Source organism: Schistocerca gregaria, chromosome 2 (assembly GCF_023897955.1).
Source record: "Schistocerca gregaria isolate iqSchGreg1 chromosome 2, iqSchGreg1.2, whole genome shotgun sequence".
Classification (NCBI taxonomy): domain Eukaryota; kingdom Metazoa; phylum Arthropoda; class Insecta; order Orthoptera; family Acrididae; genus Schistocerca; species Schistocerca gregaria.
The window spans coordinates 519,111,730-519,125,147 of record NC_064921.1 but is presented as its reverse complement, the minus strand read 5'-3'; the positions used below and the strand labels follow the sequence as shown (position 1 = coordinate 519,125,147).

The 13,418-nt window shown below is 38.4% G+C and overlaps 1 protein-coding gene across 5 annotated transcripts in view; it reads left to right on the top strand.

The window, feature by feature from the left end:
• The window catches only part of LOC126329703 (phospholipid-transporting ATPase IF-like), a 613,381-nt gene that overhangs the window by 506,380 nt on the left and 93,583 nt on the right, over positions 1 to 13,418 (top strand). For all 5 annotated transcript variants that reach the window (XM_049996202.1, XM_049996201.1, XM_049996200.1 and 2 more), the window contains 2 exons: positions 3,766 to 3,885; positions 10,246 to 10,361. In XM_049996202.1, coding sequence (XP_049852159.1) covers positions 3,766 to 3,885; positions 10,246 to 10,361 — 236 coding nt within the window. The remainder of the gene's footprint in view (positions 1 to 3,765; positions 3,886 to 10,245; positions 10,362 to 13,418) is intronic.

Genomic DNA, 13,418 nt, shown 5'->3' with positions numbered 1-13,418 from the left:
TAGGACATGTTTTGAGGCATCAAGGGATCACAAATTTAGCATTGGAGGGCAGCGTGGAGGGTAAAAATCGTAGAGGGAGACCGAGAGATGAGTACACTAAGCAGATTCAGAAGGATGTAGGTTGCAGTAGGTACTGGGAGATGAAGCAGCTTGCACAGGATAGAGTAGCATGGAGAGCTGCATCAAACCAGTCTCAGGACTGAAGACAACAACAACATCAACTGTATACTATTAATGGACTAATTGACATGGAATTGTTCACTCTTTGAGGAATACTGTTTGCAACTCATAGATAATATTTACATTTATACAGTAAGTTGTTTGTGTATTGGTGGATATACTTGGATTTAGACAAATTGCAGTTTTTACAATACAGACACTATGAAATACTGCCCAAAATGTCTCATAAGTGCAGCCTCACTGTAGTTTTGTCCATTATGCACATTTATAGATGTGCCTAAGAATAAATTTCAAACTATGGAGTTACACATTAGTTATTGTCACAAAAGAGAGCAGATTCAGAGGATACAAAATTACATTCAGCAATATGCAAGTCCATTTAAATATATTTTTTGCTAATGAAAAAGTGACAAAATAAAAGTAAATATGTTGTAAATATAATGTATACTTCTGTGGAAATTGACATAGCCCACCAAAACTGGCTCATTTACATAATTATCAACTCAGCATACTTTCCTTGTAAAAGTGAGAATGTTTGTAACCAGAAAAACTGGAACTACATAACTAGATAGATAGATTTTGGAAAGTTTACTGATAAGAGAAATTAATGGACTGTTGATTAAGGTACAGAATTTTATCAACACTAGCTATTTTCTCATTAAAAGTCTCAACTTCACATGTTCTAGAAATATTGAAAATGTTTAATAAATCTTTGGAATAAATTGTTTTTAGGCATCCATATTATAGATTATGAAATTACTTACTAAACTATAAGGTTTCTTGAACACCACTTTGAATAATGAATTAGTCATTTCACATAACTATAGCACAAGTATTAGTACATGAAGGGAAAAATGTTATTTAAGGAGTAGAACTGTAGCAAGTGGAACCATTCCCCCCTGACTACATCTCAATCTCCATATGAGAGGTATAGTAATCTGTGGTCTTCCTCTTTCGTTTGCCACCCTTACCCCTCCCCCTTCCTCCTCCAGTGTACACCTTCTATTTTATTGAGCACTCTGTATAACTTTCCTGTTCTGCAGCAGGATGAGTTCACTGGCACCAAATTCTAATCGCTTTCCCTCACTGCCCCTTCTTCCCCTAGCCCTTACCTTCCCATTCCTTCAACTATCCCTTTCCCTCACCTCTTTATTCCTCTCAGTCACTCTCTACCCAACATTAATTCTCACACCAGTCATGCCACTCTTCTGGTTCAATGTAGCTGTGTTTATTTTACTGTATTTGTTTGTTTGTTATCTCTGAAGAACATCGTTGTCCAACGGCTAAGCTACAAGGTATAAACCTAATTTATGTGCATGCCTATTGCTCAATGGCTCATAAGATACTGTGAGTCAATATCTGTTCTTTTTCCATTCTTTGTGTCTCGCTCAGTACTTTCCAGTATCTAAGTTACAAGATACAAACCTAATTTATGTGCATGCCTATTGCTCATAAGATACTGCGAGTCACTATCTGTTCTTTTTCCATTCTCACCCAGTACTTGCCAGTATCATATCAAAGGCTAAATACAGGACAAAGGAATATGCTAGAAACTGATTTGTGGTGCAAGAGGAAAGCCAGAAAATGAACATAGATAAGTCCATATTTTATGAGCACTAGTTTAGTAATAACACACTGGTCCACCTTTGGAACCAGTAGAGCAGTGATTCTGCATGGCATGGATTGGACAAATCCTTTATAGGTTTCTGGAGGTATTTGGAAAATTTGGTGGCTGAGACAACGGCAATTCACTATCATGCTGCTCAAATAACTATAGTACAGTTCTGGCCTTGTGACACAGGCAGTTGAATAAGATGACATCATCACCAGGGAAAAAAATTAAGCATGAAGTGGTGCAGGTGGTCTGCAATATTGTTCACATAGTCCATGGCTGTCATGGTGTCTTCAGCTACTCCCACAAGTATCATAGAAGCCGAGGTGAATGTCCCTCATAGCATAATGCTGCCCCAGCTGGTCTGTATCCAGGGCGCATTTTGGGTTTTAAGCAGCTGTTCACCTGGGTGACAGCATTTCTAGACATAACTTCAACCAGATGTAACTAGAAACATGGTTTACCTGACCAGGTGACACATTTCCATTGATTCACAGTTCATCCTCAGTGATCTCATGCCCATCTGCAATTGTAATTGATGATGTCACTGGGTCAACAGGGGGACACCAAGGGACCATCTGCTGCAGAGCCCCATGTTCAGCAGTGTTTGCTGAGGTGCTTCAGACTGCATGTGACTGCACTAGCATTGTACTCCATATGAGGATGGTATCTGTTCTTCCGGACATGTCCAAAAGAATAGATACCATCTTCATATAGATAAAGCTTACTGGCCAATAATCTTCTTCAGTGCGGATGCAGTCACGTTGTTCAAACTCTTACGGGAATTGGTAGATTAACTGCTATGAGTAATGAGTGTAGTGGGCAGGGGCACTAAAAATGTTGTGTGTGGGCAGTAAGTTGTAAATGTGGGTCTCATGGGGAGCATGCCAGAGATAAGTCCCTGCCACTTTCTGCAGATGCTCACAACAGTGGCACACCTACAGCCAAACAGCTTTGCTGTATCCAAGATGCTCTTCCCCAGATGCTGTGCCACAACAATATGCCCTTTTTTAAAGCACTTATGTCAGTGGATTTCTCCACTAGTGGGCCTTATCATTATTGTGGCCCTAATGTAAAGTTACAGACTATGGTTCTAAAGCTCTTGGGTTTGATCTCTGGTCAGTCTTAGGATATTTATCTGTCACTTGTCACTTCTTTCACATCTGGAAATGTCCGTTGATGCAAAAAATGCCAAGTTGCTCAACGGTCTGGGATCCACTTTAAGCTGTAGATGACTTTATAATTGGCTGCGTAAGTCAGTTCAAAGGTCAAAGAAAAACAACAGCATACTGCCTCCAACAAGACAATTAAAAGTAATCCTCTGATTTATTCCAGTTTTTCCTTTTTGTCATCACTAAAATGATTCCTGATTCATATCCATGCCTTTTATATACTTCCGCACACTCCCAACACCAGCAAGTGGCATTCAGTCTTGTAGTGGGCAGTGCTTGAATTGTTTTAGCACATTAGTGTAGATAACAGAATTTGGTAGAATCTTGTGCACAAAGGGAAAAAATCAAGTAGGGGGTAGTACTGGTTCTATAATTCATTTTGTGGAGTCATGAGTTTAAGAGTGGGATTACTATCATAATTCTGTGCTTATTCAATTTATTGACTGTTGGCTTAAGATTGCATCATTTGATGAATTGCTCTCATGATCCCATGGCTTCCTTACCCTGATAAGTTCCAGTAGTCTTATTGTTCTATACTGTCTCTTTGCAGCATGTGCCATCTTTCTTCTTTTTTTCTCATTTTACTATTAAAGAGTGCACACTTAGGTTGCAAATTTCCACTTAAGTAGGAAAGTTCAGAGTTAAATGTCTTTATTTGCTGTTAATCAAACTAATCCTTCCAAATTTTTATAAAGAATGCATGAGTTATTTATATACTGTAATTTTTATTTCCTTTTATTTGTAGGTTTAATATCAACATTTTACATTTAGCCATTGATTTGTTTTCTATCTGTGTTTCAGTGGCAGATTATTATGTGGGTCCATTACCACAGTTAAATGGCCTCCAAGTAGTGGGGGACATGTTTTCCTTCTTTGTGCTCTTCAATTACATTATACCTATATCATTGTATGTTACAATAGGTAAGTGTAGCTGAATATATTTCTCTGAATACCAAAACTAATATCACACCTAACCATAATTATAGTGCATGTTACATGAGAAAGCAGATTGTCAAAAAGATATCCATAGGGAAGTATGGAGGAGAAGTGCTCTGCTTATGTGTAGTAACAAACATTACAAGGCATTGCTGCGGAAGTCAGTGAAAGAAAAAATGTTTAAATGTGTGTGAATTCCTAAGGGACCAAACTGCTGATGTCTTCAGTGGTGAAAGAAAATTTATTGCTACAGAAATGTAGCCACTGTGCAATCTAGGGGAGAGCTGTTATAAACTTCCAGTGATGTTTGCAGTAAGCTGTCTGGTGGTTGGTGAAGGGGAATGTGCAGAACTATTCAAAATTTAGCTGCCTTTTGACATAACATACAGTCATATACTTTAGGGACCCACTATATGTTTGGCCCATTGAAGCAAGCCATAAAATGTCTTAAATATGGGCAACATTTACACCATTTTACAGAACTTTTTACATAATGTATTGATAAATTTTCATTACATAAAAGCAATGTTTGCTGTAATTCAGTGGCCATCTTCTTGGTGTAACTCATGGATCACTGATACTGCTCAATGTTATTTTCCAATACTGCTCAGTGTCATTTTCCAGCTGCTTCAAATTTAGGATCTGTTATTCTTACTGCCAAGTAAAATAGCCTGGTGGTCTAAGAGCTATGTATAAATCATACAGAAAAATAAGAGCCCTGATGTATGAAAGCACTGTTGCCAATTTTCACCTGCTGTACCAAAGCTACATGGGTGCAAACAGTAGTCATTGTTAGAGTCTTGGCAACACTGGGACATATACATACTCATGTTACATGACTGAATATTTAATAATGCAAATAAGCCATGTCAAGCCCCCTTAGTTGTTCAGGGCTCTTCTTTCACTGTACAGATTATGTGCCAAATAATATAAGTCTGTTATTGAAATATTCCCGAGGGAAGTTCTTGCTTTGACATTAAGTATTATTATAAGACAAGGTTTTTCCCCAAATATGTCATTCCTTTTTCTTTTCTTCTTTCTTTGTTGTCATTTCATACCCACTGCCCAACAAGGGCAAGAGGTGGGTTGTCAGTGGAGAAAATTTGCCACTCTTCAGCCACATGAGAGTAAAGTCTTAAAACATAATATAAAAGCTGGACATGGTGGTTGACAAAAATAAACGTTTTGTACAATAAAAAGACAGATCATCAGTTACATACGTTAAAATATAACAGGTTGGCTTGGTGATGAATTAAAATATAGACATTGATGAATGGAAAATGAGTGTTGCACTTGAATATATAAAAACAGATAGACAATTTCATAAAATAAAATGGAAGGGCCGATATTATGACTGATTAAAGTAGATACATAGATGAGTGAAGAGATTAGTGGATGTTGAGTGCCAGGGATAAGGATGGAATGTAGCATTTAAATTTAGTGTGTAAGTGGGGGTTTGTGTGGGTGAATGTTTGGAGGAACGACAGGGGATGAGTAGAGAGGGATGCGGTTCCGAACCAAGATCTAGGAAATGGCTAGAGAGAATTGGAGGGGAAGGGACCCCAGAGAAGGAGAGGGTGGTACAGACATCCTAGATATGGTAGCAAGCTTATGTATCGGGGCAAATTACATGCTTGTTCAAGGGATTGTGATTAAAGTTTCATTGGGAGAGGATGTGGAGAGAGTGGGGGTGTAGTATTGGAGGAATGTGGTGATAGAGGTGAGGCAGAGTATCAGGAAACCAGGAGGCAGGAAGTGTCAAGTTTATGAGTAACATAGGATATTCAGAGATGTTCAACATGGAAGAGTAGACTGGGGAATGTTATGACTTGTTGGAGGATGTAGGTGAGGGAGGGTAAGCGGACCTGAAAGACTAGTCACAGTGCCTGGCGATCAAGGATGTATAGGGTGTGGTAAAAGTAGAGAAGAGTGGAAGTCCGTGCCACATTGGCATAGCAGAGGATGGGTCAGATAAGGGCTTTACAAGTGTGGAAGATTGTGGAAGGGTGCAGTCCCCATGTTCATCCAGTTAGTAGTTTTAGTAATTTTAGTTCATTGTGGGTTTTCTTTTGTATGGTTAATAGATGGGATTTCCATGTTAGTTCATTGTCAAGTGTTAGTTTGAGATATTTGAGTGTATTAGTTAACTGGATAGGGGTAAATGAGAAGGTAAATGTCATGGAGGTGGAAGCTGTGGGTCGTTTGGGCTATAATTATTGGGTCATTTGAAAAATATGAGGCCATCTTAGATTAGCAGATTAAACTATTGCTGCTGACGTCAACATTTTTACATGGTTTATTAGAATATGTAGGGTTAGTCTTACATTTATAGGGGTCATCATGGGCTATTGAGGTCATGTGCAAATTTATTTTGAAGAATTAGGAAGGGGCAGGGCTTCACAAATAATACACACACTGCAACAGGATGCAGATTTCCTGATACACTGATGCTCCTGATACCGTGTCAATGTTGCTTGAGCAACTGTGTGACATTGACTCATGCAGCACTATTGCAAGCGGTAACTAGCCATTGCAACAGTCTATTGCTCTGGTTAAACTTTGACAATTTTGAGAAACACTGGACGAAACAGCATTAAATTCTATTGTTTTACAAACTTTTATTATATTTGAATAAGTTTGCAATAAACCTTCTCATACATATATGAATATCATATTAAAAAATTTGTGCTACTTTTTAAGCAAAGGAAACATTGAAAAACAGAAATGTTCTCCTGAAAAACATTTGTTGATTCAGAGCCTAGACCAGTATTTTCTTTGGTTGTGAAAGACTGTAATGATTTACTAAGTGGGTTGCAAATGAGAAATGAAATAAAAATAATAAATAAATAAAATAAAAAATAAGAAAGAAAGAGTATATTGAATAAAGAAAATTTATGTAAAACAGGCACGTTCCACATCATTACAAAATGTCATATTCATGACCTATGGAACAAATATTAATGGAATGTAGATGTGATGTTCTTGTATCACAACACTGGATAAACCTGTTTGCTCCTTTTTATCAGTTTAGAACATGGTGGTGACATTCAGTTGAAACAAGAAGGAAAATTAGTCCAGAATGAAATGTCTAGTAAAGGAAATAAATCATATTAAACTAACTTATGACAGTATAAAGTAATTGGATAGACAAAATATCTACTCACCAAGCAGTAGCATGAGTACACACATATAAAGAAAGTTTTTAGGTAAGCAAGCTTTCAGAGCTGGTGGCTCCTTCTTCTGGTAGAAGGGTTGAAGGGTAAGGAAGAGGGGTGAAAGAAAAGGCCTGGAGAAGTTTAGCAAAAAAATGGCAGAGCTCAGAAAAGTCACCCAGAACCTGGGTTGGAGAGGCAGGCAACAACATGCCAGATCTGCATCTCAAAAAGCTATCTCACCTTCTCCTAAACTACTCAACAATGGTATTTCCTGCCCTGTCCCTGTGCAGCTCCCTAAACAACCACACCAGCACCACCACTTCTCTCCTACAAACCAAGCTTGGCTAACCTCCTTAACATCCACAGCCTTCACCACTGCCTCCCAGACCAATAATAATTCATAATCACAAGAACCAGTCACAACACGTGTTCTCAAACCCTCATCTAAAGAACTTTCCCCTACTGAATTATCTGTATTATCCAAGATTCTCACTTTCAGCCCTAAACCTGCATTTAATCATGTAATGTCAATTGGAAATATTACTTTGCAACCCAATCCCAAAACCTTTCCCACAGCATACCTGACACTGAACTCCGTCTTGAACAGTTCCAACCATGATCCCAACTTGATTGACCACCACTATCTCAGAATCATCCCTTCTAAGCCTTCCTCACATCCAGCATTGCTTCACAACCTTTCCTCAGGTCCCTACAACATGACCCTAACCTGTCCTTTACAGAACTCCAGGCTCTGCTTTCCCTAAAATCCATTAACTCCATTGTTACCTTCCCAGCAGACAAATGATATACCAATGTGGTACTTGACCTACAGGAATATGTTAGTGAAGATCTACACCAGCTGTTTGACACCTCTATATACAGCATCTGCCATTAAGATCCCATCCCTGTAATTGAAACTGACCTGCAGTCTCTCCTTAAAAACCTCAGGCTCCTCACTAGGACTAACACTTCAGTCCAAAGAACTTCTCACCCCACCCAAACCATGCACCCCTTCCTGTTATCTCTTCCTAAAATCCACAAACCCAATCATCTTGGCCATCCTGTAATTGCTGACTTCAGAACATCCACTGAATGTATATCTGCCTCATTTGATCAACACCTGGTGCCCTGAGTACAAAGATTTCCCTCCTATATTAAAGACACCAACTATTTCCTAGAGTGTCCGAAATCTGTGTCCATCCCACTCTCACCAGACACCTTATCTCTCACCATTAATGCCACCTCCCTCTATGCCAACATCCCCCATGCATATGGTGTGTCTGCTGCTGGACATTTCCTCAGTCAGTGCCTACCTGATCCCAAACTTTTGACACCCTTCTTGCTCACCTTAATCAACTTTATACTTCTAATAATTTCCGGGTATGCAGCCGGATCCCGTCAACATTCTGCCACAATATTTGCAGCAGGCGTACCCCATCATATTTCGGCCCAGAGACGTCCGCCATCATCAGGTGCGTACGCAACTACTGACGAGCCCAGGTGCAGTCGCGGTATTTATGCCAAATCTCACGCATGCGAAATGTCACATCCTACAGCGCATGCATCAGGTGTTGACATGCGCAGCATAGCCGAGTTGTACGTGCTGCCCTCAGTGCTGAAAATAAAAGATCATCTACTCATTGAGTATCGAATGACGCTGTCAATTCCGCTGTGATTGTATAATTTTAATAACAGGATTCCAATTTTTATCCAGCTGAAAGCTGGAATTGACAGCGTCATTTGATACTCAATGACTAGATGATCTTTTATTTTCACCACCGAGGGCAGCACGTACAACTTGGCTATGCCGCGCATGTCAACACCTGATGCATGCGCTGTAGGATGCCAGACATTTCGCATGCGTGAGATTCGGCATAAATACCGCTCTTCAGTAGTTGTGTACGCACCTGATGATGGCCGGATGTCTCTGGGCCGAAATATTGTGGCAGAATGTCGACGGGATCCGGCTGCATACCCGGAAATTATTAGAAGAACAAATATGCCGGGAAAATTTCAGGAGTCACAACTTTATACTTACCAATAATTACTTCACCTACAGGCTGTGGCCTGCCTCACAGCTTCCTCTGCCAGTACCTCCCCCCCTATATTAAAACTCCTCAGAAGCTTTCTTTTGTCTCTGGCATGGTGAATACTTACATTACACAAATATTTTATTCTTTGGACTCCTGTTATAATTTTATGTAGACAAGAATCTTTAGCAGTGGGTGAATAAATTTGTGCATTTATTCTGACATACAATGTGTGTAACCTGGCTGCTGTCTCACACCAAGGCATGTGATGTTTCTGTTTTTCATATCAATTTTATATATGACCAGAGCCACTCAGTTGCAGCTAATGTAACTTAACACTATATGATGCAACAAGGTCCAATCCTTCTGAAGAAGATATTTTTATAAATATTGAAACCTAGGTTAAGGAGTAAATAAACCTTTGGTTTCAACTGCTTGGCTGATTTTTCAACCTCTTCGAATTTACACAGTTGCTGAATCACAGACATGTTTAAGATTTTGTAATATATAAAAAATACATTCACAAAGCATGCAGAGAAACTGTTGTTGATAAATAAGAGAATGGATTATAAATATATTCATTTAATGACATAGTACATTATAGAAAATAATAGTGTTTTGCACATGTGGGAGACTTTTCACTCAGTCTATTAACAGATCAGTCTGAGATGAGAAATATAAAATATACTGAAAACAATGAAGAAAGGAAAGAAGAAGAACATGTTTCAAATTTACTTTGTAAGCTGGAAAATGTGGAGGAGGATCTCCAGTGACAGGACAAAAGAACACATGTTTTGGAAAATTGTTCATTTAAGAAAGATTCAAACTAGACATGTAAACACAAAGCTAAAGAACAATTGTTAAAAAGGAAGCTATGCGTGTGAATAACTTTAATAAAAGGATAGAGAATTAAACTGTATTATAAAACCAGAAATACATTCATCACACTGTGCCTTTGTTTGCCAGTCTTATTTTATTGTTCTCCTGTTTTCAGTATTTATACAAATATGTGATAATTAGTCATCATATGTGTTGGCTTTTGCACAAACTTTTTAGTTCTGAAAGAGGAAAACAGGATGTAAGTTTAAGTGTTTATGTATATGTGCCTGTTCAGAAATGTGAGGATGATAGTTTAAAAAATTCGTTGAAATTTGTTCCAGAATTGCAGAAGTTTCTTGGCTCTCTTTTCTTTGGATGGGATCTTGAGTTATATTGTGAAGAGACAAAACAGGGAGCTATATGCAACACCTCAGATCTAAATGAAGAGTTGGGACAGGTATAAAACTGAACTTAATGTTGTAAATAAAATAGAAAGAAACTTCCACATGGAAAAAATATATTAAAAACAAAGATTCCAAGACTTACCAAGCAGGAAAGCGCCGGCAGACAGGCACAATGAACAAAACACACAAACACACACACAGAATTACTAGCTTTCGCAACCGATGGTTGCTTCTTCAGGAAGGAGAGGGAAAGATGAAAGAATGTGGGTTTTAAGGGAGAGGGTAAGGAGTCATTCCAATCCCGGGAGCGGAAAGACTTCCCTTAGGGGAAAAAAAAGGACAGGTGTACACTCGCACACACACACACACACACACACACACACATATCCATCCGCACATACCAAGTATGGGTATGTGCGCATGGATATGTGTGTGTGTGTGTGTCTGTGTGTGTGTGTGTGTGTGTGTGTGTGTGTGTGTGTGTGTGTGTGTGTGTGTGTGTGTGTGCGAGTGTACACCTGTCCTTTTTTTTCCCCCTAAGGGAAGTCTTTCCGCTCCCGGGATTGGAATGACTCCTTACCCTCTCCCTTAAAACCCACATTCTCTCGTCTTTCCCTCTCCTTCCTGAAGAAGCAACCAGCGGTTGTGAAAGCTAGTAATTCTGTGTGTGTGTTTTGTTCATTGTGCCTGTCTGCCGGCGCTTTCCCGCTTGGTAAGTCTTGGAATCTTTGTTTTTAATATATGAACTTAATGTTGACTGCATCAAAATTTATTTTGTTTGTACTGCAAAAATTGCTAAGACAGCTTTGTTATTATACATAGTTCAGTAATATACATTTACATAAAAAAAAGAGTTACTGAAAAATATTGTTAACCAAACACAAACACTCTCACTCCCCCCTCCCCCTCTCTCTCTCTCTCTCTCTCTCTCTCTCTCTCTCTCTCTCTCTCTCTGTGTGTGTGTGTGTGTGTGTGTGTGTGTGTGTGTGTGTGTGTGTGTGTGCGTGTGTGTGTGACAGAGAGAGAGAGAGAGAGAGAGAGAGAGAGAGAGAGAGAGAGATTAAAAACATTTGTACATTTCATGTATTGTCATTTGCTAGACCAGGGGTTCCCAACCTGGGAGCAATTACGTCTGAGAGGCAAAGTCAAACTTCGTGAGGAGTAAATACTAAATAGTTTTGATGAAGATTTAGTGACCACTCTAAATTATTATTTTTTGATAATCACTGTTATTACTATTACAGTAGATTCTAATATACGGCAGATCATCAGCAATAGCAATTTCCCATTAGGACAAAAGCCTCCTCTAGGTATATCCAGGCATTGCTACCTTCAGCAATATAAATCCCTATTTCTCTTAGCTACTTTTTTCTACTTTTCTACCTACTTACCACTAATTTGTCTCATCAGCCTTTTCTTGTTTTTCAGAATCCAGAAAAGACCTTCCTTTGGCCATTTGCCACCCATCTTCCTGGTTACTGTTCACCTCACCTCTCATTTTTTTCCATCACTATCACATTTAGGTCTTTCATTCTAGTCTACCCCCTAATCTATTTATCTGAATTCCTGTCTGTCCTAGTCAGTCATGAATACTGACAACGAATGGAAGAGTTGTGCTCTGACCACATGCTGCTCATATCCGCATCCAGTGACACCAATGGTCTGATGATTATATGATGGTCGGTCAGTGCCATTGGGTCTTCAAGGCCTGTTCGAATGCAATTTTTCCTAGTTATTTGCAATATGCATCTCTCTGTTCATAATTGAACCACTCCCAGATCTGAAAGACCTTCATGTAAAAAGACCACATCCCAAATGAACTGTTTGTAAATGCTCAACTTCATGAACACCAAAAACTTCACTTTGAAAAGTAATTTAGTATACCAAGAGCACTGTAGACTATTTTGACTCTTCTGTTTATTTCTCTTACTGTTCATCTACTGGTAGTAGTTATCACTTATCATCGGTAAAAAATTGTAATAGTAACATTTTTTCTGATTTGGAAAACTGTCAAGTAAATATGTGAGTTGTAAGACCAGTTTATCTGAATTAAGGAATATTTTCAAATAGTGAAATTCAAGCGGAAGTATAATTTCTTGGACCTGAGAAAGCAACCCACTATATATAGATTTTCATGAAACAGAACTGCCAGTAATTAAGCAAAAAGTTTGTGATTATATTATTACAGAAAGAACACTTAAGAATATATATTGCATTTGCCACAACTTAGAGGTATGAAAATAGACCTTTGACTATGGTAGAATGAAAACGAAAGTTAAAAGCTGAGTAAACTTGGATCATGACTTAAGACGTCCAGTGGTGGTTACCAAACCAAATACAAAAAAGTATTGTTAGAAATAAGCAGAACCAGACATTCCATTGATCCATTATTTCTTGGTTTATGAAAAAATGTGTGAATTTTGTTGATTTTAACATTAAGTAAGTAATATAAATAATTTGTCACTTTGAAATGTTAAATTTTTGGGGCCTGATGTTTAATTAAGTTTCAAGCTTTGTTCAGGGTATTGGATTATATCTGATGTCATTTATGGGTAATACTCTCAAATAAGTAAATAACCACAGTGTTAGACAATGCCATTTTGTCAGATTAAGAGGTTCAATGAGTTTGAAGTACAAAGAGGGAGCTACAAAATACAAGTGCATATTATATTTGAGAGTAACATTAGTCCTTTATTTCTCATTGTGGATAGAAACAATTCCTATGAGTACTATTTCTTACAAATGGTAATTTCAAAGTTATTATAAGTTCACAAAATGAATCTTCTACTATGCCATGGGATGCCCATTTTGTTAAACTCCGCAACAGATTAAAAATGTGCGCAGGACTGGAGGCTCTACTGTAGATGTATAAGAGAGCGTCTGTGAATTTTGTTAAGTGCAGTGGAATACTGAAAGAATTCAAGCAGTGAGCTAGGTAGCTCAATCTTGGGTAAGATAATTGCCTGTAAAGGCAAAACTGCATGTTCAGATCCCAGTTTGATGCACAGTAATTACACTATGTGATCAAAAGTATCCGGAAACCTGGCTGAAAGTTACTTACAAGTATGTGGCGCCCTCCATCGGTAATGCTGGAATTCAATATGGTGTTG